At 43.9% G+C, this 24355-nt stretch overlaps 1 protein-coding gene across 2 annotated transcripts; it reads left to right on the top strand.

Annotated features, from left to right (window-relative positions):
- On the top strand, positions 1–23080 carry LOC147616894 (long chain acyl-CoA synthetase 9, chloroplastic-like). 2 transcript variants are annotated; one of them, XM_086776534.1, is made up of 13 exons: positions 304–391; positions 1372–1410; positions 1524–1914; positions 2009–2089; positions 2237–2506; positions 2630–2761; positions 2846–3019; positions 3134–3363; positions 3637–3754; positions 21780–21911; positions 22003–22137; positions 22227–22433; positions 22646–23080. In XM_086776534.1, the coding sequence occupies exons 3-13, from the start codon at positions 1537–1539 to the stop codon at positions 22808–22810; spliced, it is 2022 nt and encodes a 673-aa protein (XP_086632660.1). In that variant the 5' UTR covers positions 304–391; positions 1372–1410; positions 1524–1536; the 3' UTR covers positions 22811–23080. The 2 variants fall into 2 exon arrangements, with proteins under 2 accessions (XP_086632659.1, XP_086632660.1); XM_086776533.1 differs by having other exon boundaries at positions 1–391; positions 1372–1914.
- Positions 23081–24355: the final 1275 nt, after the last annotated feature.

The following is a 24355-nucleotide window of genomic DNA, read 5'->3' as shown; positions in this document are numbered from 1 at the left end:
ATAAGTCCAGTTTGGAAAAGCTGGAGCCTGGTACGCTGGAGCGAGCACTCGTGGCAGCTATTTTGGGGCGGCACTTGGGAGAAATTGCAGGCCTTTCCGCACTTTGTGGGCCGGACACTGCCGTGTGCTTGCTTTCACCACACGCATTGATGACATGTCCAGGTAAAGGAACACGTACGCTGACAAGTGGCCGACGTGGCAACAAATGTCGGGCGATATGTGCCACATCCGCCTACGACCCTGTTATTAATCTGGTGTGCCAGCTAGCGCATCTGTCGCAACCCTCATCTCCCAACTCGTGCTAGAGCGTGTTATTCGCGACTTATTTTGAAGGGCGTGCGTTCTCTGGCAACAGATTCTAAGTTGCAAGTTCCAACGTTTCCTCGCACGCGTAAGTGTCTATGGAGCTCTTCTTGATCATCACCTTCAAATTCCCTGTTTTCTATGTACCATGCATGTGCAGTATGACATGAGATGTGAGTGTTGTTTATGTATCATACGTACGTGTATTATGCATGTGAATCTGGCAGCCCTCAATGCCCCTCATCACGGACTTGTGCATACTGAGGGTCACACATCTGATAGATAAGCATGGAAATTTGTGTGTTTTGGAAAAGTTGGAGTCAGCAGGGCACCTACCCTAGTTAGGGCCAAGATTAGCAAGGTTTTGAGAGTATGACTGCCATAGCCAAGTGCAGATCTCCTGACCAAAAATAGGCTGTGGATCTGCTGCCTTATCTGGTGTCAATTGTCGTAGATGTGAAGTAGAAATGACACTGATTGAAGAGTAGTGCTCTGGCGTCCCCCGATCTTCCACACAAAGGTGTGCGCGCGCGCTTGTGCTGTGCAGTCCAAGCACAAGAGGATTGGGTTGATGTGTGGTCTTTAGCTCAAGAAAAAGAGCATGTCAGGTATTGAGCAGCTTCCTCATGATTCCACGCGTTCAATGCACTGGCTCTGTACTACTGAGTGGGGAGAGGCACACTTTAACAAGCTCAAGCAATTGAGATGAAGGTCCTTGAGGTGATTACACTCAAGAGGTCAGGAAGTTGGCATCAAAGGGCCCTTAGCTCCACAGCCTTACACTGCGTCTATCATTTGGATGACATTATGGGCTTTCAAAACGAGATTGTCCGAGAGAGGCTCAATTCTTGCAAAATGCTTTATTCATGGAAAACAGTGGCATATTGACATTGCCAGCCTGCCCCCCACCCCCCCCCCCCCCCCCCCCCCAAAAAAAAAAAAAAAAAAACAAAAAACAAAACACACAGAGAGAGAGAGAGAGAGAGAGAGAGAGAGAGAGAGAGAGAGAGAGAGAGAGAGGGAGGGAGGGGTGAAGAGTTATCCTTATGTTTTATTCGACAATTGCAGCACTTAAAAGAGATCTAGACCGTCAAGCTGGAGGTTAAGGTTCACGCTATTGATGCTTTCCCGACACATATTTTTGCACATAAGAAGTGGATTGTCAGCATCACATTTAGCATTTTTCTTCCGCTTGTATTGTTGTGCATGATCAACATCAGGCGTGGGAAAAAAATGAAAGAAAGAGGGGTGACAGTTGAGGTTGGAGGTGAGCCTGGTCTTACCAAAAGGAATCACCGCTTTCTAAAGCTTGTTGAAACCCCATGGGAAGGGGCAGTGACTCTTGCCGCCCTCTTTGAGCAATCATGCCAAAAGCACAATATTCGACCTGCATTGGGGACAAGAGAGCTCATCAAAAAGGAAGTAGAGGTCAGTGAAGATGGGAGGTCTTTCGAAAAGTTGACCTTTGGCAGTTATGTATGGATCTCTTTCCAGGAAGCCCTCGAGCAAGCATGCAGTTTTGCATCTGGCCTGATGGCACTTGGCCATGAAAAAGGGGAAAGATGTGCTATCTTTGCAGAAACAAGGGCGGATTGGTTTATCGCCTTGCAGGTATTACAATATTTTACAATAAGTGGTTTCTTTTATGCATCAATTGATTGACAATGATGCTTACAAATGTTGTTAACTTAACCTTGCTGTACAGGGGTGCTTTCGCCAAAGTGTCACTGTAGTCACCATGTATGCTTCATTGGGAGAGGAAGCACTCGTTCATTCCATCAATGAGGTGACAATACATAACACAAATTCTGTAATTTAAAGGGATTGAGTGAGTGTAGGTGTGAGTTGAATGTAGGGACCATCTTTTCTTCTTCTTTGTGTGTGTGCATGTGCGTGTGCGGTTGACAACAGGTATTCCTTTTCTTCCCTGCAGACAGAAGCGTCGACAGTCATCTGTGATCGCAAACAGTTCAAAAAACTGATTGATGTGAGCACACATCTCAACACAGTCAAAAGGGTAGTGTTTATGGAAGATCTCGAAGATATGTTAGAGATCTCCCTTCCTAGTACAGTGACATGGACGATTGCATCCTTTGCCAAAACAAAGGACCTTGGAAAGGAGAGCCCTATTGAAGCTAACTTGCCTGCATCTACAGATGTTGCTGTTATAATGTATACGAGTGGCAGCACAGGTCTGCCTAAGGTAAGAGGGTGAATGTTCAATAAGAGTTCTTTTTTTTAAAAATTTACCAATGAATTGATGGGCTTTTCTTTATGTACTTTAAGCTATCATGATCTAATAAGGTTTCGAAACTATATGGTACAGGGTGTGATGATGACACATGGCAATATGGTAGCAACTGTAGCCGGGGTAATGGGCGTGATACCCGACATCAGCACTACTGACAGATACTTGGCTTACTTGCCACTGGCCCATGTTCTTGAACTTGCTGCAGAGGTACTGCCTTGTGCTGCTTGTACCACATTTCTCTCTTGGAACATCTGCCCTGAAGAAAAGTATTCTAATAAACAAAGGTTGCAGTGTACTCTTTCTGCTGCAGGAGCTGGAATAGGTTACGGCTCACCTTTAACCTTGACTGACACCTCTAATAAGATCAAGAAGGGCACGAAAGGTGATGCACCAGAGTTGAAGCCAACTTTAATGACTGCTGTTCCAGCTATACTTGATCGTGTCCGAGATGGAGTTAGGAAGATGGTTGTACTAAATGCCCTTGGCTATGAGTCTTCCTTTTCTTGTACTAAATGCCCTTTATTTCCCTTGATCTGCTCCAAAGAGTATATGGTGTGCTAATATTGTGAAGTTTTTCAGGTAGATGCAAAAGGGGGTATAGCAAAGGCATTGTTTGATTTTGCCTATAAACGGAGCATGGCCGCACTTGAAGGAAGTGGGAATGGAGCTTGGGGCCTGGAGAAACAGTTTTGGGGCTCTTTAGTCTTCAAAAAAGTTCGGCTTGTTCTAGGAGGCTGTGTTCGCGGCATGCTTTCTGGAGGAGCCCCCCTGTCTGGAGATACACAAAGGTTCATCAATATCTGTTTTGGGTATGGAAACACATCTATTGTGCTTTTAAAAGTAAGGCTTCCTTGTCTGCGGCGTGTAGGAAGTTGGTAGTTCATCAACCTCTTGCTGGCGAGCATAGGACTCTTTGGTCCTCCTAATAGGGGGAGAGGCAGCAATTCCAACTGATTAGCAGGAGTTGAACCTGAAAAAAGAAAGTAGATTCCCTCTTATGTAGGAGTTTTTGTGGTGATGCTTTTTCCTCACTTTCACACTAGTTTCACTTCTTTGTCTGAAGTTTTTGAAAACTCTTGCAGGGCACCCATTGGACAGGGTTATGGTCTCACTGAAACTTGTGCTGGAGCAACCTTTTCGGAATGGGATGACATCTCTGTGGGTCGTGTTGGCCCACCAGTTCCACACTGCTATGTCAAGGTAAGAGTGAAGATGTACATGCAAAAGTTTTAGCTATTTAAGCCTTAAGGGTAGGAAAGGGAATAGTTTTGTAAGGTGTGATTTTCCTTATTTTGGTTTTGTGTGTGTGTGTGTGTGAGAGAGAGTGAGAGAGAGAGAGAGAGAGAGAGAGAGAGAGAGATATGAGTAGTAGCTATTCCACCTTGGGACTACTCTGGCTATACCATACTTAACTTAATGACGGAGTGGTTTCACAAGAGAGAGAGAGTGGATAAGCTAGTGGAGGATGGTGAAGTTGTAGGGCTTACACTTCCAAGCAGAGAGTAGATAGTCGGCCAAGCATTGGCAGATGATTCTTTCATGTTCTTTAAGGCTCAAGGAGATAACGTTCAAAAGGCTATGGCTGTTTGGGATTCTTTTGGTCTTGCTTTAGAGTTATGCATTAATATGCAGAAATCTGCTCTAGTAAGCTGTACCGAGAGCGATTTGCGTGGTTTGGGATGGAATAGGCAGGTCATACAAAGGGGATATATCACACGCCACTTGGGTTATCCAGTTGGAGTTGATGTTGACAGGTTTTGTAGGCATGGATTTCTACAAGAATAAATGACGAGTTTGTTTATTGGAAATCTTAGGGTTGGCCTATGCATGTTCGGCTCAAAGTGGTATAATCCATTATGATTATACCACTATGATATAATCCATTATAATCCATTATGATTATAATGATATCTTTTTTCTTGCCTTTATTGCCATGGACAGGCAAAGCTTTGCATCAGATACAACCACCAATTTGATTTATGCTATGGAAAAGAGTAGGAAATAAGGCAGGGCAGACGTGGATTTCTTGGAAACATGTTACTACTCCAAAGAAGAGTGGAGGGACAACCCTATTAGATGTCAAATTACATATGGTCGCTAGGAGATGGCCTTTATTGCAAGATATGTGTGTATCTCAAGAGCCATGGGTGGTAATGGCTAAGGTCCTCAGAGGGGGTCGCACTTGTGCATGATAATACTAGGATTGATGATACATGGTGGGATATAGTGAATGGTTCCCAACAGGTTCGAGTGGTGGCTTGCCGCTTCACCTCTCTATTTTCATTTGATGATCTCATGGAAGGAGGTGTTGGCACACACTAAATGAAAGCCTTCACATGGGCGGTTGCAGTTGAATTCTATGGCAGATGATGTGTTGGCTACTTCACGACTTTTGGATGACTTGACAAGCTTGTTTAGCAACGAAAATTCAATAGAATGGCTCGATTGGGACTAGTGAGAATTTTGGATGCTTTGTTGCCACATAGAGGCCGCTTATTGTCTTTTCAAAAAATCCGTCAATATTTTCAGGTTCCACGTGGATATGTAAAGTTATGGGAGAAGGTGAGGGCAACACTCACACTGTTTGGTGATATTCCTCAGTTGGAGGATTAGCAACCTTGGTTAGATTGGACATTTAGAAAGCCTCAAGACATTGTCCAGCGTACAACAAATCAAGTGTACCATATGATGGTAGAAGATAAGCCTTGGATCACTAGGAAGACTAATAGGATATGGAACATTAGGAAGAGTAGGGTGTGGTGGAAGGAAGTAATCTTATAGGGCTGGTGGTCTAAGATTCCATATCGAGGGAAGGTGTTCCTATGGCGCATGCTAGTTGGAGGTGTTACACGCACACAAGACTAGCTTCGAGGTTTGAGGAAGCTTGGAGCTAGGCAGGCTGATTGGCGAGCCGATGACTGGCCAAGAGCCTATAAAAGGGTGGCCAAGGCTAGTCATTAGTCATATAGAGTCTCACGTGATTTGTGAGAGCTCTATGGTTTGGAGCCTGGATCTAGTGCAGACGTGCACCTGCTTTATGTAGCCGAGGCCGGCAGCAATCTCGAGGCTCGCGAGGGTAGCTTCGTGGCAGTATGGGACGTCGCCAGGTAAAGATTGGTTGGTACGTCAACCTAGTTAGCTCAGTTCGTGGCTCGGTGGGGACAGCCAAGACTATGGGCTTGCCCACGGCTGTCATGGTTGGGAGGTGAGTCAGGCGTGCACCTCCTTGTTTATTTGTTTGTTTGCAGGTTTCGAGTCTCAAACCAGGAGCGTTCTACGAGGAGATCCGGTGGGGTTTTGACAGTGGTATCAGAGCGTGTCTTGTGAACGAGTAAGTTGGTAGGTAGAGAAGATGAGGTCGAAGAAAGGTATGTGTTAAAAAAGCTTGCTGTTTTGTTTATGCATGCTGCTGTTTTTTCAGATAGTATGTGCTTTTTCATCAAAGAACCCGTGATGGAGAAGGTGGTCTAGTAGGGTTGATTTGTTTTGCAAGAAGAAGGCTAGATTCGGTGTTTGTGTAGTCGCATGAACAAGTTGTGAGAGAAAACAGAAAAAAAAAAGCATGTTTGCTTTTGGTTGAACGCGAGAGATGCGAAGAAGGGGATCGTAGGCAGTCGCGTGCTGGTCATGGGCTACCGAGCGTTGCAGGCGCAAGCATGCAGTAGGCACAGGCGTGTAAGCAGCGAGACCTATGCAGGCGGCTAGGCTGGCAGCCGGCCAGGCCTATGTAGGCGGCCCTGCTGGCAGGCGGCCAGGCCTGCGCAGGCGGCCAGGCCCAAGCGTAGGCTGGCTGAGCGAACGCAGGCACCGACAGAAACACACCCGGCAGCAGCATATCGGTGACGGCGCTAAATCCAGGGGAAAAACAAAAAAAAACAACAAGAAAAAGCATTCGCCGATTTGGGTGCTTTTGTTTTTTTTTCTAGATTAAACTTTTTTTTAAATAAAAGAGTTTAGATGCTCCTAAGGTTTAAAGGTGTTTTTTTTAAGAAAACAGAATATATATATATATATATATATATATATATATATATATATATATATATATAAACACAAAAGCAAAAGCTCAAGTTGCTTTTGGGGAAGGTTATATAAACCCCTTAAGTGGGCTTCTTGCCACACATCTCTCAAGTTTTCAAGCTCTCAAGCTCTCAAGTTCCCTCGCACTTTTATTGTGCAAAGATTGAAATTTCTCTCCACTTGCCCCCTTCAAGATGTCGACCCAAGAATCGGAGTTGGAGCCCCTTGTCGAACGCGAAGGCTTGCCGGATCTCTTTGACGATTATGTGTCAAAATCAGATTTCCAAGAGTTCAAAGTAGCTCTCGAAGCTTCTTCTTCGGAACGTCAGGCACAAATCTCTGCCCAGATGCAAGCTTCGCAGAACTCCATCTCTCTCTTGACCACTACTCTATCTACTCTTTTGGGTATGGATACCTTGGTCTCTGCTTTAGGTCCCAACATTACTCCGGAACAGTTTGGGGGCGAGCAAAAGCAGCGTACCAAGGAGATCGTGGACACTTGGCTACATAAGTGGCAGGTCCATTTTCAGTTTCATCCATATGATGATGGAAAAAAGATCCAGTTAGTAGCAGGTTTCCTCTCAGGCAAAGCTTTGCTTTGATGGAAGGAACTCAACCCTAAGCCAACAACTTGGGGACAATTTGAAGACTTCTTCAAGAAGGAATTCCTCAAGAAAGAGGATGATTACGATGTTGTTGCCCGGTTTACCGCTTTGGCCATGACCTCGCAGCACCTCACTTATGAGATCTACCTCCAGAAGTTTAGGGACTTGTAGATGAAAGCTACAAAGATGGATCCCACTACTCTTTTGGGGTTCTTCGTAGTTGGTTTACCAGACTCATACCGTTTACAGGTTAAAAATAACAAATGCAAAACATTGAACGAGGCCATTCATTCAGCTATGACGATACAATGGTCTCTTCCAAGTCTAAACCCGTTACCGAGCAGGGAACAAGCATAAAAGAAAGTTCTCCGCACCTATGGCTGACACGACTGAAGGAAAGTCTTCGGACCAACCTTCGAAGAATTCAAGTTCGACACCAGTGAAGAAGAAATGACTCCTTAAGGCTTTAAAGCTCAAGAAGGAGGGACGTTGCTTTATCTGCAAAGAAAAAGGACACATGTGTAACGAGTGTCCGAAGCAAAAGGGTGCAAAGACCAACGCTGGACCCAAGCCAAAGGCAACTAACCAGTTGTCTTTGATAGGTACGTTAGTTACTGTACATTCTCGCTCTAGTACATGTTCTGATTGTCTGTTCAACTCTAAGGTTTTGGCTTGCATGATCTTCTCCGAGTTTATGGAGAAGTGAATGACCATAGAATCTACATTCTTCTAGATCCTGGCAGCTCACACAATTTTGCTAACTACAAACTTGTGCAGAAATTGAGTCTTGATACGACACCGAGCGATCATACCTATGAGGTACGCCTACCTGCGGGAAGGCAAGTATTGGATCGAAAGGTGGAGATGCTACCAATCCGGATTCAGGACTATAAAGATACTCTGGAATGCTATGTTATGCACCTAGAACATGTAGACTTGTTATTAGGGATTCAGTGGTTTAAGACTTCAAGTCCAGATAGATTGGTCTAGTCATATTTTTTCTTTTCAGCATGGGAACACCCAGTATAGTATTTTAGGTGATTGTATACATCCATCTCAGGGTTTTCTTGTAAATTCAGTTGATTTTGGTAATATAATGGATTCTTCTTTGTATACCGCTTTCCATTGTGTATTGATTCCACTTTCTTCATTTCTCATCCCCTCCATGGGTGTCAATGAATTAAGTGTATTTGAAAGCAAAGAATTACAGAAGATACTTGATTCGTTTCAAGATGTATTTTCTAAGGAATTGCTATCGGGTTTACCACCTGAAAGGGCAGTAGATCATCGTATTGACTTGATCCCTGGTGCTCATTTTGTCAGTGTTCCACCTTATAGGATGAGCCAAGCTGAGGAAGATGAGTTGGCTAAACAACTCGAAGATTATTTGAGGATGGGCCAGATCCGTCCAAGTAAATCACCTTGGGGTGCACCTGTGTTGTTTAGGAGAAAGAAGGACAACACTTGGAGAATGTGTATAGATTACAAGAGATTGAACAAGCTGACAATTAAGAACCGTTATACTCTCTCTAGATCAAATGACCTGATTGACTGATTAGCAGGAGTGAAATATTTCACGAAGATAGATTTACGTACTGGCTATCACCAGATACGTATTCATGAAAGGCATGTCGAAAGAACCGCCTTTCGTACTAGGTATGGCCATTACGAGTTTCTCGTATTACCTTTTGGGTTAACCAATGCTCCAACCACTTTCCAGCAAATGATGAACGATCTTTTTTCATGAACATTTGGAAAAATTTGTGGTGGTGTTCGTGGATGATATTTTGATATATAGTCGTACTCTTGAGGATCATGTTAGACATCTCACGATTGTCTTATCTATTTTAAGACAAAATCGACTATATGCTAAATTAAGTAAATGTGAGTTTTTCATGATAGAAATCATTTACTTGGGACACAAGATCACTTGAGATGGATTGAGCATTGACTATGACCGAGTTCAGAAGGTTCTGGACTGGCATATACCGCGAACAGTGAAACAACTTCGTTCTTTTCTCAGTTTTGTTTTTTTTTTTGGAAATCTGTGCGGGAGTACTCTCAGCTCACACTACCGATGACCGACTCGTTTGAAAGGTCGTGGACGTAAGTCAAATCAGCCTATCACTTGGAATAACGATTTAGATATGGCCGTCAGACTTTTGAAAGATAGAGTCAAGGAAGCACCTATCTTAGCATTACCCGATCCTAGTCGGCCTTATGTTCTTGAAATTGATGCCAGTGACTATGCCATCGGGGCTGCTCTATTTCAAGATGGTAGACCGGTTGCTTTTGAAAGTAAAAAGCTAGACGACACTCAATCTCGTTGACCAACCCTTGAGAAGGAGCTTTATGTTGTGATTCATGCTCTCAAGGTTTGGAGACATTATTTATATGGCTCCAAGTTTGTGGTATTGACTGATCATCAGTCAATCAAGTATGCGTGTGATGCAGATGATTTGAGAGGAAGGAAAGCTCGTAGGGCTGAGTTAATGCAAGATTTTGATTTTGAGATTCGTTATCGGAAAGGGTCCATGAATAGTGTTGCAGATGCGCTTAGTCGAATTAGAGAGGTGAATATTTTGTCGTTCACCGAGATTTCTACTGACTTATTTCAGTCATTGAGAGGGCTTTGCAGGACTGATAGTTATTTTGGTTCATTTTGGCAGAAGATCCAGGACGGGAGCTCATTGATTGACCAAGACTCAATGACTGAGCAGTCTACCATTCAGGCCGCAGGAGGCCAGTGGATGATTCGGAATGGTTTACTATTCCGTAATGACAAAATTTATGTCCCACAGATCCCGGACATTAGGTCCAAGATTCTTAAGAAGTGTCACGACGTCCCTTATACTGGACACCCTGGGATACACACAGGACGCTAGCGTTAGTGAAACACACTTTTTATTGGCCAAAGATGAAAGGGTATATAGAAGATTATGTTCTCAAGTGTCATATTTGTCAAGCAAATAAAGCTGAATGCTTTAGACAGGCTGGGTTGTTGCATGAAGGCCACGATTCTATTTGGGTTGTGGTAGATCGCTTGACAAAAATGGCTAGATTTTTACCGACTCGGAAGACTATTACAACTACGCAATTAGCACGGCAGTTTATCGAGCAATTGTTTAGACTATATGGGTTATCGTAGGACGTAGTCAGTGATAGAGACTCTAAGTTTATGAGTGATTTTTGGAAACTTGTTTTTGAGAAGTTGGAAACAACTTTGAATTTGAGTTCCTCATATAAACCTCCTCTTTTTGATGGCCAGATTGAAAGAGTGAATCGGATTTTGGAGGATATGCTTCGGGCATATGTATCCAAAAGACAGAGTTCACGGGAGGAATATCTTCCTATGTTAGAATTTGCTTATAATAGTACTAAGCATACGAGTAGAGGTTTTAGTCCTTCCATGCTTATGTATGGTTTTTAACCTAGATCACATGTTACAATAGAATTCTCAGGACTTCAGCATGATGCAGCACGTAATTTTTTGTAAGATATGCAAGAAATGTTACAAGTTGCGAAGGAATCTATTAGAAGTGCTCAAGACCGAGACAGATTTTATTCTAATAGATATCGTTCACCCAGAGAGTTCTCTGAAGGAACGATGGTGTATTTGCGAGTTCCGAAAGATTTCGAGACTTTACGGACAGGTCAATCTTCGAAATTATCCCCTAGATACTGTGGACCATTTCGTATTATACGAAGGATTGGTTCAGTTGCATATGAATTGGATTTGCCTTCTCATGTGAAAGTTCATCCTGTATTTCATGTCAGTAGACTAAAGGATCTTGTTAAGGAGGACGCTACATGGGAGACATTAACTACTTTTCAGAGAGATTACCCTGGCTTTTCAGTGAGCTCAAGAATGAGCTCTTAGAGGAAGGGGAGTATGTCATGTGCACAGTGTGTATCTACCGTGTGCTACACGCACACAAGACTAGCTTCGAGGTTTGAGGAAGCTTGGAGCTAGGCAGGTTGATTGGCGAGCTAAGTTAGGGATAGACTAACGGGCGGGCACCCAAGTATGGACGGGCAGGCACCCAAGTGTGGACGTCCGATGACCGGCCAAGAGCCTATAAAAGGGTGGCCAAGGTTAGTCATTAGTCATACAGAGTCTCGCGTGATTTGTGAGAGCTCTATGGTCTGGAGCTTGGATCTAGTGCAGACGTGCACCTGCTTTATGCAGCCGAGGCCGGCAGCAATCTCGAGGCCCGCGAGGGTAGCTTCGTGGCGGTATGGGACGTCGCGAGGTAGAGATTGGTCGGTATGTCAACCTGGTTAGCTCAGCTCGTGGCTCGGTGGGGAGGACAGCCAAGACTGTGGGCTTGCCCACGGTTGTCATGGTTGGGAGGTGAGTCAGGCCTGCACCCCCTTCTTGTTTATTTGTTTGTTTGCAGGTTTCGAGTCTCGAACCAAGAGTGTTCTACGAGGAGATCCGGTGGGGTTTTGACAGCTACAGTAGAGGACTTCAGCATTTTTCCTCAGCTCATGGGACAGTAGCCCACTCTCTGCTACACAGTACAGCACTTCAGCGTTTTATCATTAGTACCTATCTTGGGACAGCCGCCCACTCTCTGCTACAGTTTATCATCGTTTTTCTTCTTCAATTTACCTTGGGACAGCAGCTCACTCTTTGCTCACCATCTCACATCATCGGGACGACAGCCCTCTTTGCTTATCTTCACCATCGACACCGCTCGGATGGCAGCCCTCTCTACTCCTCACCATCACTCAGGTATTGTAGCACCCTTGTCACTAGAGCTCACCCTCATCCATATGCTCAGACTCAATCTTCTTGCAAAGATAGGCAACATGAGCCTCGTTTGCGAACCTGATACAAAGAAGCAAGTACATCCCATGCACCCTTAGAAGAAGTGCATGAACAAATGTGTGGTATATTTGCCTTTTGCATGAAAGGACAATCAAAGCATGTGCCTGAGCATCCTTGGCATCTCATCTTAGCTATTCTAGAGTGGGTGGCAAAGGTATAGAAGATGTAGCACCACTTGAAGATACATCATCACCTGCATCAATAGTGCTTGAAGCACTTGCTGCTCGTGCAAAAGCAATAGGCCTGACATCAGCCCCTGATACATAGACCCATAAATTCTTTGCGACTAGTATGTTTCATCATATATGCCCACATAGGATAGTTGGTGCTATCCAACTTATCCTCAACAGACAACATGCCAAACAAATCACTAGTATTCCCAAACATGGCTATCACAAATGCGTACAAACAGGTAGTGTAACTAAATCAAGGTGTGAACTACAATACGACCCAAGTGTACCACAGTGTTTGCTCAATACATAGGCATAAAGGAGTGCAAAAACCTTCAAAGAAACCCAATGCTGAGACACGTGAAAATTGGCGGAAATGTCCCAAATGTGTCTTTATCACGTGTACCAATGCTGTAACACCCAAAAAAATTGGGAGAAATGTCCCAATGCCAAGTGAATGTGCCTGTAACACCCAAAATGCCTGCAAATGTCTATAATAGATATGCAAATAGTGTCAATTTCTGCAAAATCCCCAAATTTCTAGTGCAATTATGCACCAAATATGATGAAATCAATGCCAATGTGTGCCAATGTTGCAATTTTAGGCTCAATGGTGAAAAGCCCCAAAATTAATGCAATCGATTTGCTAATTTTTAACAATTTTTGAATTATTGAAAAAATTGCAGAAATACCAAATCATGGGTTGGGTTGTAGTTGGCACAATTTTCGAGGAGAACACGACAGCTTCAGTCGACGGCTTCAACAGGTCGGGCAACTTCAGTCGGCACACAAGAGCAGGTTCTTCTTGACGTCGCGGACGAACACAAGGTGTGTGTGTGTTTGCGTGCGATAGGTTGATGTAAGGAAACCCCAGGTAATGAGCAACACGCTTTGATACCAATGTTGAACTTGGGTAAAACCTGCACACAAACACAACAAGAAGCTCAAGTGTGCAGTGAACTCGACAGAGAGAAGTGTGTGGCTGGAAAAAGTACTCACTAATGATAAAGTTGTACAAAGTACATAAAAGCCTAGGGCAAGGTGCCCAACACACGTAAGTGTGTTCATACGGGAAAAAACCCGTGTCCAGTCTCATAGGGAAAAAATGCCCGTGAGTAAGCTGGGTTCACACTTGAACTAGCCGGGAGTGGCCGGGCGGACATGACCAACATCTATTGTGTGCAGCACACACACAAGACTACCTTTGAGGCCTGGGGTAGCTTGGAGCTAGGCAAGCAGATTGGCGAGCTATGGACTAATGGGCGGGCGCCCATGTGTGGACGCCCGGTGACTGGCCAAGAGCCTATAAAAGGGTGGCTAGGGTCAGTCAGTCACCACCAGTTCTTCCTTGCCTATAACAAGAACCAATGCTCCGGAGTCTGGTTCTACTCTAGTTCTTTATCTTGTTGCTCTTTAGGATTAGTCCTGAGATCAGTCCTGCACATGTCTTGCACATGACATCCACCTCTGCTAAACTTGATGATGGGATTCCAATCTCTTTTCTTGGACGACTATCATCATCCCATTGTCTATTCACGGAGTCCCAAATTGTCATCCTTCCCTGTTGGGGTAAAGGCGTTATGCCCACCCTTATAGTGTGTACAAGCCCATAAGTTATAGTACATAGTACACTTAGTACTTTTAATGTACTAAGTGCACTATGTGTACTAGTGCAATATACATGTGTGATAGGGGAGTCACACACTCATACTTGGTGAGTTGACTTATCCCCACAACTCTCTCTCTCTCTCTCCCTTGTTCTTCTCTGTGTATGTCTCCCACACAAATGAAACCCTAACTGTTTCTCCCCATCAACTGGTATCAGAGCTTCTGTGATGCAGAGGATTGAAAGCATTTGGGTACATTCACAGCTGACATGCAGTAAGGTTTACTTCACGAAGTAGGGGAGGTCCAGGACGTAGAGGAGAAAATACGCCCATGCAACGCCTGAGAGGCCACCGAAAAAGAATCCTCCGGCGAAGCTTGCCCACCCTTCCGCAGTCTGCAGCTTGTCAGCCTCCTTCTTCCGCCCCCTCAGAGTCAGCGACGGCGCAATGGATGGCGCCCCCTCTGCCAAAGGTATGAGCCTCTTTCTTGCAAGCTTTCCTTGATATGCTTGGCGCTGGTTGGCCAACCGGATAGAGAGAAGGGAGTGTCGTGTTTTCTGGCCACTCGCTGTGGTCTTCACCAAGTATCGTCCCTGTGCTCGCTTCCCAGACACCACTGCCTTTCACTCTCCGAGCCGAGTCGGAAGTTCATCTTGCCGCGCAAGCTGCCCATTACCAAATCTCTAGCATACAAACACGGGCTAAGATGGAACCCTTTATCATCAAGATTAATCTTGCGTGCATCAAGCACTGATTTTGGAGCTGATAATCGCAACAGTCAACCGGAGAAGTTCCAGGTGGAGAAACAGTGGAATACTGATGAGCAGTGAAGCAGCATCTCTCTTTGCCCATGTCTTGGGCTGCTCTCTTTGAGGATACTCATGCCTGAGGAGTCCCTCATCTGCATCAAATTTCTGCAGAGCAGCACCAAATTCATCACCCCCCTTTCTTGCAACAGAAAATCAGAAATCAAGGTATTTGCCTCAATTTTTTTTTGGGGATTTGCAATTGAGCAGGTGCAATCATTAATTGAGCAAATACAGGCGCCGAATTGCTCAATTTTTTGAGCAAAATTGGCAAAATTGGGTGACATTGGTCACAATCAGGATCAATTTGCAGGAAATTGGATGTCTAAATTTGGGGCTTTTGATGTAATTGTGCAATTAAGCACTCATACATGCTGTATGATGTGAAAAATCGCACATTTGGGCAAAATTGCAGCAAATTGCAGTGCAAATCAAGGGGCTTTTGTGCCGATTTGGTTGATTTGCATGCAGGCAATCGCATTTGATGCTGTGGATAATGTGCTGATGCCTTACAAGCACTCAATGTGCCTGTAAATCAAGGGGCTTTCATGTATTTGATGTATATGTGACCAGGGGGAAGCATCGTGAACACTCTGGATGCCTTCATGTGCGTCAATGTACCACGTATGATCAGAAATTGATCTCAAATCAAGGGGCTTTTCAAGTTTGTATGCTTGTTGAGCTTGGCAAAGCAGCAGGCAAGACATTTATGCCTTGAATCCTCAAAAATCAGCTTGCAGTCAAGGGGCTTTTGCCCAATTTCTGTTCGGGACTGTTGTATGCAGTGTACGGGACTGTAAAAGTCTGATTTTTACTCATTTGGACAGCCAGGAGAGCATTTATTGCTACTGTACCTGCTGGTACAGATTTGGCACAGCTTTGTGCATGTTTTGGCATGGCTGTACACTATTTTGAGTGACCAAAAGGTTCAATTTCAGCTGCTGTACTTGCCGGTACAGGTTTGGTACATCATTTGTAAGCACTTGGTACTGTTGTACAGTACTTTGGAAGGGCAAAAGAGCACATTTAAGGTGCTGTCCAAAATCTGCAGCAACCAGATTTTGGTGTTTTCATCACATAAAGTGGGAGAAAAGTTGCATTCTTGCTTCCGCAGTGGGAGATAAAGCTTGGGAGAAAAACTGTGAGCACTTTGTGTGCTTTTGGTGCAGTGTTTGCACACTTGCAGGGAGTCAGGCATTGACAGGTTGCATTTTGCTATGGCAACCACAGGTGAGAGCTCTTCATTGCTTCACATCAAGAAGCTTGAAGGCTCGCATAATTATGATATTTGGCAAACCCAGTGCTACAATGTGTTGCTCCAGAAAAAGTAGCACAAGCCTATCAAAGAAAGGGGTGTGATGCCCGCTTCTCTTACTGCTGAAGAGTGGGAAGATATGGATGAGCTGGCAAGATCTACTATCATGTTGTCTGTGTCAGACTCATTACTTTTCAGCATTCGTGAAGAGAAGACAGCTTGGGGAATGTGGCAGAGATTGCAGGACTTGTATGCCCAACAAAGTGCCTCAAGCAAAGTGTATTGGTTGAAGAAACTCATAGGCCTTCAGATGAAGGAAGGGGCTTCTATGACAGCCCATCTCAATGAGTTTAATGGTATTGTCAGCCAAGTTATAAATCAAAAGTTGGCAATGGACGATGAGTTCAAAGCCACTTTTTTGTTATGCACTTTGCCAGAGAGTTGGGACACATTCAGGACAGCCACTAGCAATTCAAATGCTATGCTGTCATATGCAGATGTTGAGGGTGCTCTTCTTCAAGAAGAGATGAACAGGAAAAACAACTCTGTTGGAAAGTCCAATGCAATGAATGCACGTGGGAGATCCCAGCAAAGGGGGAAAAGCCAAGAAAGGGGAAGGAGCAAGTCTCGCTCCAAAAAGGATTTGGAATGCCATTATTGTGGCAAGAAGGGACACATCAAAAAGCAATGCTACAAATGGAAAAATGATCAAAAAGAAAAGGGAAAAGGCAAAGACAAAGAGAAGGATGAAGCCAAAGATGTAAAGCCAAAGGGCAAAAGTGGAGTCAAGATTGAAGAAATCAATGTGTCACATGCAGGTGGCAGTGAGGATGAGGTCCTATTTACTTCTTCACTTGATGCCCATTCACTTCTTACAGGTGGTCATGGTATGCACTCATGGATCATTGATTCAGGTGCCTCCTTTCATGTCACAAGTTGCAGAGACTTGTTTGTCAGGTACACTGCTGGCAATGAAGGAGTGGTTTATTTGGGTGATAACCATGCATACAAAATTCTTGGCAGAGGTGATGTGAGGCTTGTATTTTCAGATGGCTCACAGCTTATGCTCCATGATGTCAGGCATGTGCCTGAGATCAAGAAGAATCTGCTTTCTACTGGACAGCTTGATGATGCTGATTATGTTACCACATTTGGTAGTGGAAAGTGGAAAATTAGTAAGGGCTCACTGGTTGTTGCCAGAGGCTCTAAGGTGGACACTCTTTATTTTATGCATGCAGGTGTTTGTCACCATGCTAATGTAAATGCAACCGAGCTGCCGGAAATCTCTATGTGGCATAGCCGGTTGGGACACATGAGTGTCAAAGGAATGGAGCAATTGTCTCGTTTGGGTTACTTGCCTTCTCTAAAGTTTTCAAGTTTTCAGTTTTGTGAGCATTGTATATATGGTAGGCAACTACAGTGCCTCCACAAGAAAGCTCTTGGACAGAAAGATGCTCAGTTAGAGCTTGTGCATACAGATGTATGTGAGATGCCTCAGCTTTCTTTGGGAGGGGCAAAATATTTTGTGTCTTTTATTGATGATGCCACACGCAAGGTGTGGGTCTATCCTCTTCGTTTGAAGAGTGATACATTCTCAGTGTTTGAGAAGTTTGTTGCTCTTGTTGAGAATCAAACTGGCAAAACACTGAAGGCTTTGCGTTCCGACAATGGTGGAGAGTATATGTCCAAACAGTTTCAGGACTTTTGTGATGCTAAAGGCATCAAGAGGGAGCTCTCTACTCCTTATGATCCTCCACAAAACGGGACAGCAGAGAGGATGAACAGGACCATTCAGGAGAAGGTCCGTTCTATGTTGTCACATGCTGCATTACCTCATGGTTTTTGGGCTGAAGCTGTTATGACAGCCGTTCACCTTATAAATAGGTCACCTAACACGAGGCTTGGTGGGAAAGTGCCAGAAGAAGTATGGACAGGGAAGCCTCCGTCATACAAGCACTTGAGAGTGTTTGGTTGCGTTGCGTACGTGCACATACGCAGGGAAATGCGCACCAAACTTGATCCTAAGTCTCACAAATGCATATTCCTAGGATATGGTGACAGAGGTGAAATGGGGTATAGACTTTGGGATCCCATGAATAGAAAGATCATACGCAGCAATGATGTCATTTTTGATGAAACATGCATGTATAAGGAGCCTGCAAGGCAACAGGGGCCTGGCAGAGTCATCTTTGATGATGATGGACATCATGGACAACAACACAGGGCTGTAAATCAGCCATTACAGCAGGAAAACCAGCCCTTAAATGGTGCTGAAAATGGTCCAAATGGACAGCCAGATATGGCAGAAGATATCCCTATGGATATACCACAGTTAGAGGATATACCGGGCATGATTTTTCAGCCTTATGGCATGGAACAGGAGCCACCAATGGGTGATATGCAGGCTGGACAGCAACCTGCAAATGATGGTCATTGGGTACGGAGGTCCACTAGACCCTCCAGAGCCCCTGACAGGTTTGTTCCAGGGGTTGACTACTTGATGCTCACTGACTGTGGGGAGCCCTCATGTTATAAGGAGGCTTTACAGAGGGCAGACAAAGCTCTATGGGAGCGTGCCATGAAGTCAGAGATGGATTCTCTGCACAAAAATGGAACATGGAAGTTGGTGCATTTGCCTGTAGGCAAGAAGGTTTTGCCATGCAAGTGGGTTTACAGGCTCAAAGTTGCACCAGATGCAAAGCCAAGATACAAAGCCAGGTTAGTGGCTAAAGGCTTCAAGCAGGAATATGGTGTGGACTTTGAGGAGATCTTCTCTCCAGTGGTCAAAATGACCACACTTAGAGCTGTGTTGGCTTTGGTTGCACATGATGATCTGGACTTGATTCAGATGGATGTGAAGACTGCTTTTCTTCACGGTGATCTCCATGAGGAGATATATATGCAGCAGCCAGAGGGTTATGCAGTGAGTGGAAAGGAGAAGCTTGTATGCAAGCTGAAAAAGAGTCTTTATGGACTCAAACAGGCACCAAGAGAATGGTATCATAAATTTGATACATTCATGAAATCTCAGAAATTCAGGAGAAGTGACATAGATCACTGCTTGTACACCAAGAAAGCTTTGGATGGCAGTCTATTGATTCTTATTTTGTATGTTGATGATATGTTGATTGCCGGGAAATCTCGTAAAGAGATGGATGCCTTGAAGAAGAGGCTGCATGAAACCTTTGATATGAAGGATTTGGGTGATGCAAATCACATTTTGGGTATGCGGATACTTCGGGACAGAAATCAGCATGTGTTGTATTTGTCTCAGAAGGAATACATTGGCAAAGTCTTGCAGAGGTTCAATATGGACGGGGGGAAGAAGACTAGTACTCCTTTGCCTCCATATGTGAAACTCAGTGCTATGGACAGCCCACAGTCAGATAGAGACAGGGCTGATATGGCCAAGATTCCGTATGCTTCAGCTTGTGGCAGTCTCATGTATGCCATGGTTGCTACTAGGCCGGACATTGCATTTGCAGTGGGAGTGGTTTCTAGATACATGGCCAACCCTGGCAAGAAGCATTGGGAAGCAGTGAAAGGTGTCATGAGATACCTGAAGGGCACACAGGATTTGTGCATTTGCTTTGGCAAACAGGATGCATTAGTGCATGGTTACACGGATTCGGATTATGCCGGTCATCCAGTTAACCGGAAGTCTACTACCGGTTATGTATTTACATTCACAGGAGGTGCTGTGTCATGGATATCCAGGATGCAGAAGTGCACTGCCTTATCTACTACAGAGGCCGAGTATATTGCAGCCACAGAGGCTTGCAAGGAGGCATTATGGCTATCTCGGTTAGTGGTTGATTTGGGCTATACAGGGGATATTCCATTGTTGCATTGTGATAGTCAGAGTGCCATCCAGTTGGCAAAGAACCCTGTCTTTCATGCAAAGACGAAGCATGTGGATGTGAAGTATCACTTCATCAGAGAGGTGATAGAGAACAAGCAAATTCAGCTTGTTAAGATTCATACGGATGACAACCCGGCTGATCTGTTGACGAAGAGTTTGCCTCCGGAGCGGTTTGCTCATTGCAGACACTTGATGGGCATTGGATGAGGCCAGTTTCAGTCTTGATATGGCCTTGTATATTATCATGTACATGCTGATTTTTCTTTTCCTTTACTTAAGGGCACTTTGCCTTTAAGTGGGAGGTTGTTGGGGTAAAGGCGTTATGCCCACCCTTATAGTGTGTACAAGCCCATAAGTTATAGTACATAGTACACTTAGTACTTTTAATGTACTAAGTGCACTATGTGTACTAGTGCAATATACATGTGTGATAGGGGAGTCACACACTCATACTTGATGAGTTGACTTATCCCCACAACTCTCTCTCTCTCTCCCTTGTGCTTCTCTGTGTATGTCTCCCATGAATGAACTCTAACCCTAATTCAGTTTCTCCCTTCATTCCCTTCTTGGCAAGAGGCAGAACTTCAAAGTTTGTGTCAAGCAAGGTGGGACCGATATCACTCACCAATGCATGCAGCTGCATTTGTGATTGATCCAGAGTTTCAAGGCAAAGGCCAGGAATCGGATGAAGAAGTCACAAATGGCTGGGACAAAATCCTTGCCAGATTGGTGCCTGATGCTACGATGAGAAGCAAGATTAGAATTGATTTGGGAAAGTACAGAGCAAAGACAGGTAATTTTGGTTCAGCAGATGCCCAGCAAGATAGGACACTTATGGGAGGTGCTCTTTGGTGGGAGAACTACGGATCGGGTACTCCAGAGCTACAACGGCTTGCAATGCGCATTCTCAGTCAGAATGCAAGTTCTTCTCCAATTGAGCAACTATGGAGTGTTTTTAGCCATGTTGCCTCGAAGAAGAGAAATCGGCTACTCACTACCAGAACAAATGACCTTGTGTATGTGTCAGCCAACTTGTGACTATTAGCCCAGGTTGCTAGTGGTGACTTTGACCATGAGAGCTTCATAGATATGGAGCCACAGTCTGAGTCGGATGATGACGACCCTCCACCTCCACCTCCACCTCCACCTGCATCGATGCATGATGCATCTATGGATGATCTAGCTGACATCTTTGCACCTATTTGATATCACCTAGGACTTTAGGTTTCTTTGTTCTTAGCTATCTAGCTTTCACTATGTGGCTGTACATTGTACAAGCTATTGTACTTCTGGTTTTCTAAATATGAACAAGGTCATTGAGTTTGCTATCAAATTCTTGTCTCTTTTTGTCTACTTTCAATTGTATATTTGTCTCTTTTTGCCTGCTTTTAATTGTATATTTGTCTACTCATGTGTATTGAAATATGATAACGCGTCGTTCCGGATCCCGTTCCGGATTGCAAGGGGTCCCGTTCCCGTTCCGGATTGGCCCCTCGTTCCCATATCCGTTCCCGTTCCCTGGTGACTATGCTTCTAAGTGCCAATTTTGGCCAGACTATGTATGTCTATTTTCAAATATTCGACTGTGTTTGCTCCTACTGGGTCTTTTGGGACTTGAGCCTCTTGGATGCTTCTAGCTGTCATGATATCTCAATGAGTTTCCTTGGTGTGGATGGGTGGCACGGTGTCTCTAGGTTCTTCTGGTCTCTATTATTTCACAATTTAAGTGTTGACCAGTTGTCTATATGTGATGATAACCTTCCATGAAGACAGTAGTGATGAGTCCTTGAGTTGATCACAGTTGTTTTGTCATGAAAGGTGATTCTGCCCCTCGTAGAGGAAGATGTCGTGTACATTAATGATCTTGGATTACATGTTGCTTTTCATGACTAAACACGCACACGCACGCACATTGCATTCTGGATATCTCACACATGTGCACATGTATGCATGAATGCATGTGCTCATGCATGCACATATAAGTACATACAATATGCACAAATGCACACCCCTGCTGGTAGTGGAGGTGCAAACCTGTGATGTTTCTGCCATTCTTTGTGTGGCAGTTGATTGACTGGGAGGAGGGAGGTTACAGAATAAAAGACAGCCCAATGCCAAGAGGTGAAATTGTTATTGGTGGGCCTTCTGTGACTCCTGGCTATTTCAAGAATCAGGCAAAAACTGACGAAGTATACAAGGTAAGGTTTCAGATCTCAAGTCACTTTCTAATTCAGCATTGAAGAATCTTTTGACTCGCAAATTATGACATTGATTTTTCGTTTGTAAAAGGTGGACGAGACAGGGATGCGGTGGTTCTACACAGGGGATATTGGGCAGTTTCATCCAGATGGCTGTTTGGAGATAATTGACCGGAAAAAAGATATTGTGAAGCTTCAACATGGAGAATATGTGTCCCTTGGAAAGGCATGGCAAACAACTTCAATGCTTTTTGAGTTTTAGTAAAAGGCAGCTTAGTGTGTGGCTAACATACTATGTCCATATCCCACATGCAGATTGAGGCTATTTTGGTAGCAAGCCCTTATGTAGACAACATCATGCTACATGCTGATCCATCCCATAGCCATTGTGTAGCGATTGTGGTTGCATCACAACCAGCTGTTGAGAGTTGGGCTCAAAAAGAGGGTGTTGAGTACAAGGATTTCCCGAGCCTGTGCGAAAAGGAGGAGATAGCACAGGAGGTTATCAAATCCCTGCAAAAGGTCAGCTTGCATTTTTTATTTAAATTCACTTGAAGGCGTTGCAGACAAAATCCTGACCTTGGAAATGGGAGATTTCACCCTCCCATCCCTCATGAGCGGGGATTTTCCTATCTTATGTGGGCGGGACATGTCTGTGAAGACCCTAAGATCGAAGAAAACACATGCAATTTGTATTACTTTATACCTGTGTTTTTGTACATGTTGCCCTACAGGTGGGAAAATCCGCCAAATTGGAAAAGTTTGAAATTCCCTCCAAGATCAAGCTCTTAGCAGAACCATGGACTCCGGAAACTGGCCTTGTCACTGCTGCCTTGAAGCTGAAGAGAGAGAACATAAAGAAGGCTTTTGCCAATGATCTCAAAGAGTTGTATTCATAGCAAGATTATAAAACCTGATTTTGGGGAGGAAGTTACCGAACATAAAGGAGGCTTTTGCCAATGATCTCAAAGAGTTGTATTCATAGCAAGATTATAAAACCTGATTTTGGGGAGCAAGTTACCGCTCTTCAGCATGTTTGCATGATCTCGATTTACTTCCTGAATGCTTGTTTTTATATCCGAAACTTCTCCTTTTTTAAAAGTCCATAAAGTGTTAATTCTTTTGAGGAATCTCAAATTCCTCCTAAGTAGTGAGGAATCTCAAGAAAATCTGTCACAAGCTGAAATTTATTTCCCAGTAAGTAATGTCTCTAAATCTTGAGAGCATGGAGCACTGCTAATGATTCCAAGTCATGAGAAGGATAATTCTTCTCATAAGGTCAAAGTTTCTTGGACTCATTAGCCATTGGATGTTTTTCTTGCACTAGAATGGCTTGACAACTAGCATTCACCACTACTTCAAATGTTGGGAGAAATTTGGAAGCCTTAAAATGGGATGGTTGCTAAAATAACCTTCATCTAATAAATAACCTTCATCTTATCAAAGCGTCTCTGATGCTCTGGGGTTTACTAGAAAGGTAACTCTTTCTTAAGCATTTCAATCAATGGAGCAACAAGCTTGGCATAATTCGTCACAGATATTCGGCACCATCTTGTTAAGCCTAAGAAACCGCGGACATCTTTGATTGATTTAGGAGTAGGCCAATGAACAACTTCAAATTTCTTAGGGTCAAGGGTTTATCTTTTCCTAGTCACCACAAATCCTAAGTAAAGTCAAATTTGCAAATGCATTTGCTCTTATGTAGAATGTCCAGAGCCCTTTCTAACATGCTGCTCGTGCTTGTGCTCGTCCTTTGAGTAGACTAGTATGTCATCAAAGAAAACTAGCACAAAGTCATCCAGTTGGTCACAGTATATATGTGCCATGAGTTTGTTAAAAGTAGTTGGGGAGTTTTGTTAATCAATCTTTGGGGTATTCTCTTCCTTAATTCTGATTTGATAGTACCCTGATTTCAAGTCGATCTTGGTAAATTATCTAGCACCATGAAGAATGATCTAAAAGTTCATTTATGCGAGGTTTGTTAAAAGTAGTTGGGGAATTTGTTAAAAGCAATCTTTGGGGTATCCGCTTCCTTAATCTTGATTTGATAGTACCTTGATTTCAAGTTGATCTTGGTAAGTTATCTAGCACCATGAAGAACGATCTAAAAGCTCATTTATGTGAGGTATAGGGTAGATGCTCTTTATGGTATATTGCTTGTATGGTCCCCACACAGTCTAAGGCTTCCAAGTTTTCTTCTTTTGAAATAGAATTGGAGCTCCTCGAGGAGATACAGAAGGCTGAATGAAACCTTGGTCATGTAACTAATTCAGTTCTTCTTTCAACTCCACAGCCTCTGGAATTTTATAGGCTTTCTTCTCCACCGAAGAGCAGTCCCTAGTTAAAGCTTAATCTCATGGTCTACCTCTAAAATTTTGTATCTTACGTTTTGGATGTCAAAAGTTAGCTTTTCAGGTGTTCCAAGCCATTGAAACTTTCATACT

The sequence above is a fragment of the Cibotium barometz genome, chromosome 37 (genome assembly GCF_041138505.1).
Source record: "Cibotium barometz isolate CiBa-2024 chromosome 37, ASM4113850v1, whole genome shotgun sequence".
Classification (NCBI taxonomy): Eukaryota; Viridiplantae; Streptophyta; class Polypodiopsida; order Cyatheales; family Cibotiaceae; genus Cibotium; species Cibotium barometz.
This window is presented reverse-complemented; position numbering and strand designations above follow the sequence as displayed.

What these genes read in the sequence shown, in the direction of transcription:
- LOC147616894 (XM_086776533.1), top strand. Translation starts at nt 1,510, where the DNA reads ATGATCAACATCAGGCGTGGGAAAAAAATGAAAGAAAGAGGGGTGACA. An exon ending in AAACTGACGAAGTATACAAG is followed by an intron (nt 21,912 to 22,002) that starts GTAAGGTTTCAG and finishes CGTTTGTAAAAG; the next exon opens with GTGGACGAGACAGGGATGCG. An exon ending in TTATCAAATCCCTGCAAAAG is followed by an intron (nt 22,434 to 22,645) that starts GTCAGCTTGCAT and finishes GTTGCCCTACAG; the next exon opens with GTGGGAAAATCCGCCAAATT.